Source organism: Mesoplodon bidens, assembly GCF_964165515.1.
Source record: "Mesoplodon bidens genome assembly, chromosome: 19".
NCBI lineage: Eukaryota > Metazoa > Chordata > Mammalia > Artiodactyla > Ziphiidae > Mesoplodon > Mesoplodon bidens.
This window is the reverse complement of record NC_138179.1, coordinates 23356093-23362474: the sequence shown is the minus strand read 5'-3', so window position 1 is coordinate 23362474 and position 6382 is coordinate 23356093. Positions and strand designations below refer to the sequence as shown.

At 48.5% G+C, this 6382-nt stretch overlaps 1 protein-coding gene across 2 annotated transcripts in view; it reads right to left on the bottom strand.

Annotated features, from left to right (window-relative positions):
* Positions 1–495: 495 nt before the first annotated feature.
* The window catches only part of USP43 (ubiquitin specific peptidase 43), a 55500-nt gene continuing 49613 nt past the window's right edge, over positions 496–6382 (bottom strand). For both annotated transcript variants that reach the window (XM_081220592.1, XM_081220593.1), the window contains exon 15: positions 496–2350. In XM_081220592.1, the coding sequence (XP_081076718.1) occupies positions 1305–2350 (1046 nt within the window). In that variant the 3' untranslated portion in view covers positions 496–1304. The remainder of the gene's footprint in view (positions 2351–6382) is intronic.

The window sequence follows — 6382 nt, the reverse complement described above, 5'->3', positions numbered from 1 at the left end:
CTGCTGCACGAGTCCCAGTAAAGCCTTGCCTGAATTCCTCCTCTGGCCTCTCATCAATTTCTATTGATTAAGGAGTCCAAGGACCCTAGTCGGTAACAAAGTGAGAGTCCGTTGAGACAGGCTCAGACTCTCTAGTCCTTGAAAGTACATGCCCTCCAGAGAGAGACCTGGGGAGACTTCTGTTTCCTTAGAGAACAGCAAATCATTTTAATTAAAAGTACTCAAAATTTTCAGAGACAACTCAATCAATGGCTTTCTGATATCAACAGCAACAAGTTTAGATAACAAACAAGGACCTACTGTATATACAGGGAACTATACTCAGTATTTTGTGGTAACCTATAAGGGGAAAGAATCTGAAAAAGAATATACCTATCCATCTATCTATCATCTATCTATCTGTATAACTGAATCATTGTGCTGTACACCTGAAACTAACATGACATTGTAAATCAACTATACTTCAATGTTAAAAAATGGTTAAACGGTAAAAAAAAAAAAAAGCAATGAGCTAAGTTTATGCAGCAGAAACAAGATCATTTGTCTAACTTGAATAATTCAGACAGCATTTGCATGTTTCACAGATGAGCTTTTATTAAAATTGTACATAGATCTCATAGTTAATTTTTTTAAAAAAGAACTTCCTTTTTTCCCAGTATCAAAATAGTTATCTTTTTTAAATACCTTGACAAACTTTTAATACAATTATTTTGTTATATATTAAATACTCTCCTAAAATCTCAACCATTTCTCTCCCACCTCATTACCCTAGAATCCTGCTTTAGTGTCACTATCACTTTTTTTTTTTTGGCATCCTTAATGCTTTATCCCAGAGAAGAATCAAGAGGAAAAGAAGATTTTCCTGTTAAGTCCGCTATTTCCCACCCCCCCCCAAAAAAAAGTTTAAATAGGAGAAACCAATAACAGTATTTGATTTGATACTGAAGATTCTTATTAACGAGGCTTCCTCACGGAGTTATGCTCTATGTTTTGCCCACAACCAATCACTCCTTAGTAGTAAGTACTCAGGCCCTGAAATTTAAACAAAACAGCAGTTCTTGCCTCAAAATGGTTATGCTGACCCACCAACGCCCTCTTGTGGTTCTGGTGGCATAAAAGCAGCCAATAAGGTATTTTTGGAATTAGGTGTTGGAAATCTAGATGCGGAGACCAAAAAATTTTTATTTTCAGGGGTCACAAGACAACTGTCTTCCCCAAATCCCACTCTCAACACAGGCTGCCTACAGGTGCTCAGCGCAGAGTCACAAGGATACCAGCTCCACACGTCACTGGAACACACACCATCAGAAGCTGGACTCGGGCAACGTTTTCTTCCGACCTAAGGAGAGCGTGTGGTACTTCACCTTTGGCAAGGTGCCGAAAGAAGTCTGCTCCCCGGGGACACTCCTCTGTGATGTGCCAAGGGCAGCGGCCCTCGGGAGCCTGCCGGCCTTGCGAGGGAGGCGCAGAGAGCTGGGCGCTGACCGGATGTCCCTCTCCAGGGGGCTGGCGGGGCCCCTGGCCAGGCTCTCTCGAATCCTGAGGGATGGAGACGAGCCCCGGGCCTGCTCATCCACAGCTGGGCTCTGCCGGCCACTCGCCACCTCTGCCCTGTCACTCTTCCTGCTCTCCCTCTTCCAAAACACAGACCTCAGAAAGGTGAGGCTTCCCTGTGGGAATCTGTCTGTCTCGGGGCCCCTTCTCTCCACATTAGCCCTCATCTTGCCAAAGGTATTTGGGCAACTGTCTGCACTGTTTCTAGATAACGTCGCAGCGCTGGGAGCCTCCTTGGGAGAGGGTGTTTGGCCACTGCTCCCCGCCAGGCCACTTCCCTTACAGCTTGTGGTCCTCTGGCCCTCCGGCCAGGCTCGTTTCCCGCCGTCCATTGAGGACATCATTGTGAGGGACAGGTCAGACTGTTTGGGCAGCGTGATATCCTGACTTGCGTTTTCCTTGAGCTTCCTTGCTGTGTTCGGGCCATGTGAGTTGCCAGGGACCGTGCAGCGGCCGGGGTGGCCCGAGGGGCAGGGCGCTTCGGCCAGCACTCTGTCGCCGGCTCGCCCACTATCTTCACCCTTAGCAGAGAGGGTGGCGTTTGACTTCTCATCCCCACCAGCAGTGCCCGTCAGCAGCGGCACGATGGACTGGCTCGTGGACCGAGGTCTCCGTCTGGACTCCAAGTACTCTACCAGCTCGATGGATGCACCCAGGGGTTTCTCCCTGGGGCCAAAAGACCACCGGAGGGGCAAGGTCTTGAAGGTCCCCTGCTTGGCTCGGGAAGGGGTGGGCACCTTCATGCTGATGCTGCGGCCTTGGACACCCCGTGCCAAAGGCCTGGACTCCAAGCCTCCTGAAAGAGACACCAAGAGCATCAGTGCCCTAGTATCCCTCCGGCTGCAATAAGAGTAGCTGCAAGGCCAGTCCGTCTAACAAGCACTGACCATGCACCTCTGATGGATCAGGGACTGTCCTGGGTGCTGGAGACACAGCAGTGAACAAGACATTATGGTTTCTGCCCTCAGGAGCATCACTGTTTTCACCCACTGTTCCATGGAATCCATTTATATATTTGAAGCCACAGGGCAAGCCAGTGCCAACGAAGGTAGCTGCATGCCAGGCAGTGCAGACTCCCGAGAAAACTCAGTCTCTGAGGCAGCTAGCCTAAGATTTAACATCATTTTCATTCATCTTTATATATGGCCATGAAACAGAATACTCAGCAAAAGTCCCTGCTTTTTCAGGTCAAATTAGGTGCTTGTACTTTTCCAATGCACAAGTCTCAGATATTCTACCTTGGGCTAAAAATAAGAAAAAGAAAAGAAGAGAAAAAGAAAAGAATAGAAAAAGAAAAGTATTGTGTGTTTAATTCTATCAGAACTGCCAGCTATACCTCCATTGTGTGTTTTGCAACATCTGTATATAGTTAGAAAGATGTTTTTGATATATATTGCTAAGGGCGAAATAGAGTCTAGAAAAACACAGAGTAATCCAACTTGCAAAAATATATACACACGTATATGTGTAGATGTGTGTGTATGTGCCTGATGCGTGCATGTGAAAACATACAAAGAAGTATGGAGAAATAAATACTCCATGCTTAAATAAATAAAATGAGGAGGTGTAGAAGGAACCATGGGGGTGCTGTGTATTTCTGATTGTCTTCTCAAGTCTTTCCTAAATCTCAACATTTCTAAAGGGAACAGACATATACCCAGGTCGTGTATTTTTTTTTTAGACACAGTCAATCAGTTACCCAAAAAAATTCTATTTACAATAGCATCAAAAAGAATAAAATACTTAGGCATTAACTTAAGCAAGGAGGTGACTTGTACACTGAAAACTAGAAAACACTGCCAAAAGAAATGAAAGACAACGTAAATAAATGGACACGCATCCTGTGTTCGCGGACTGGAAGATTTAATATTGTTAAAATGCCAATATTACCCAAAGCCATCTATGGATTCGATGCAATCCCTATGAAAATCGCCGTGAGGTTTTGGACAGAAATAGAAAAACCCATCCTAAAATTCATATGGAATCTCAAGGGACCCCGAATAGCCAGTCACCAAAAAGACACATACTATATGATTCCACTCTATGAAGTATTCTGAGCAGCTAAAATCAGAGAGACAGAAAGTATAAAGGTGGCTGGGGAAGGAGGGAATAGGGAGTTGGTGTTTAACACGCATAGTTTCAGATTTACAGATGAAAAGAGTTATAGGGATGGTGGTGGTTATAGGCCACACGACAACGTGAATGTACTTCATACAACTGAACTGTACACTTAAAGATGGTTAAGATGGCAAACAAAGTCTGTTATGTGTTTTTGGTTGTTTTTTTTCTTCCCCTGGCTTGTGGGATCTTAGTTCCCCGACCAGGGATTGAACCCGGGAACCTCGGCAATGAAAGAGCAGAGCGCTAACCACTGGACCGCCAGGGAATTCTCTTTTATGTGTATTTCAACACAATTAAAAGGAAAAAAAAAAGTTAAAAAGTCATTGGCCATTGTACCATTAAGGCACTTGATTTATGAGATGCCTGCCACCACTGAGAAAGAAATCTGCTGAAGCCCACGTGGCTCAAGGACAGTCAGCCTGGGTCAAGGGCACCAGCCTCTCCACTCTCATCACAGAGCACAAGTCAGCTTCCAAAATGAGCCAGGACCACAACCACCAAAGCCAACCTCTGAGCTGTATGGAGAGGGACCGGGGTCCTCGGAGGTACAGGCGGGGGGCTCAGGAGGTCAAAGGAGCAGGTACAAGGGGTCCCCAAGGCGCCAGCAGGGAAAGCGCACAGACGTCAGCCAGTAGAGGTGCCAAGAAGGCGAGGGCGCGGAAAGCCCATCAATTCCACGAGGCGTCTATAGCATCTGAGGTTCCGCGGATCTTGCCTTTCAGGCTTTTCACAGATAATCTTTGGTATTTTTCTTTTTCTTTAAAGTACTTCTTCAGATTAGCCATCAAGAGACACAATCTCACCCCAAATACTTTGTAATTCCAGTCCCGATTGACGTGGTTGCTCCATCATTAAATTCCCACACCTTGGAAGGAAAAAAAAAAAAAAACTGTTCTGGGGGCTGAGACATGTGGGAAGGTTTTGTTCCTGGTCCACAGCCCTGGGAAGGGCAGAAAAAGAGGAGCTTTGTATTAGGAGTCACAAAGCGGTGACGTTCAGCCTTTCAAAACGGGAGGCCCAGCCTGCAGCCCGGGCAGGTGGCAGATGACTTGGCCACGGCCTCAACCCACTCTCCATCCTTCTTCCCGGGCACCCAGCACCGGGCAGCAGCTCATGTCACAGGAAACACAGGTGCCCAGCAGCACCCAGCTCCTGTTTCTCAAGATGCAGTGAGAAAACACCTTGGCCATCATGATTTTATTTCATCCTGTTTGTTGGATCTGAGAGGGAGCAAGAGCTTTGGCTAAGAGGAGAAACGAATGGGAAAGCACCCAAGCAGATGCAGCACTTACTGTTCACCGAGTATCTTGCTTCTGGGCGGGGGGGTGGGGGGGTGGGGATGGTAAGCCCTTCCCCTGGGGAGCCAGACCTCCAGGGAGGCTGGCAGCTAGAGGCAGAGGTGGAGTTCAGAGACCCCTGAGCTATGCTTCCTTTCCCACCATGGAATCCGTGGCCTTGCTCACCCCCAGCCTGGCTTGAGAACCAGCAAGGGCCTAGAATCTGAAGCCACATTGAGGACATGAATGGTTAAGTGCTTCCTGAGGTTGTATAAGCCCCAGGGAGCCAGCAGGAAGCCAGGAAGCCCCTAGGAGCTTCCCAGGTCCCCCAGAGCCCTGCTCAACACAGATGGCTCCAGGGCAGCCTCGGGGCACAGACCCCACCACACAGGGGCCCTGGAGCCGGTGGACGCTGTGCTGAGAAATGCCACATCTGCTCCTCTGTGACTTTTTCTCCTGGGCTAATGAAATCGGTCACCAACCTGTCCTCACTATGTGTGCTGTGAGCAGGGGGTGGGGGCTCTTCTCACCATCCTCAGCCCACCTGCAACAGGACAAGACTTTTCCTCGTCCCGTCAAGGGTGTCCCCAACTTATGCACTCAATAAATATTTAATGAGAGCCTACTGGGTGCCGAGGACTGTTTGCAGTGCTGGTGATACAGCTGTGGATAAAGTACAATGTGCCTATTCCTTATTGGGCTTGACAAAAAAGCAAAAATAGATCCCATGGGATGTAGAGATAAGAGCTAGGATGAAGAAGAAGGCAGAATAAGGGAGAAATAGAGGGTCCTCAGTGAGGAGAGACCTGAGAGAAGGGAGGAAGCTGCGTGGAGATCTGGGGATAACAGGTTCCAGGCAGAGGGAGCAGCAAAGAGCCCTCCAGGGCTGTAACCAAGGGAGAGAAGGGCCCTAACTAGGGGCCTTCATCGTCTAAGCCCCAACCTGTATTTGGAGACATCTCTGTCTCTGGTTGCACAGTGCAACCTGGGGCAAGCCCGACCCCCAAACTTTTCTCGGGTCCCCCAGAAAGTAAGGAGAAGCTGCACAGAACAGCTGAGCCTGGTCCACTTCTGTGACTGAGCTGGCAGGACAAGGCTGGCGAGGGGAAAGGTTGCCTCAGGAGCCAAGGCCACTGCCCCGTCCATCATTCCAAGAACCACGGCCACTCAGGAGAGGGTGGAAGGAAGCCCCAACAGGCAGAAACAGAAAAATAAAAACACACCTAAGGGGGTCTGGCAGTCAGAGAATAAGAATAAACAGAACCAGGGGCTTCCCTGGTGGCGCAGTGGTTGAGAATCTGCCTGCTAATGCAGGGGACAGGGGTTCGAGCCCTGGTCTGGGAGGATCCCACATGCTGCGGAGCAACTAGGCCCGTGAGCCACAACTACTGAGCCTGCGCGTCTGGAGCCTGTGCTCCGCAACAAGAGAG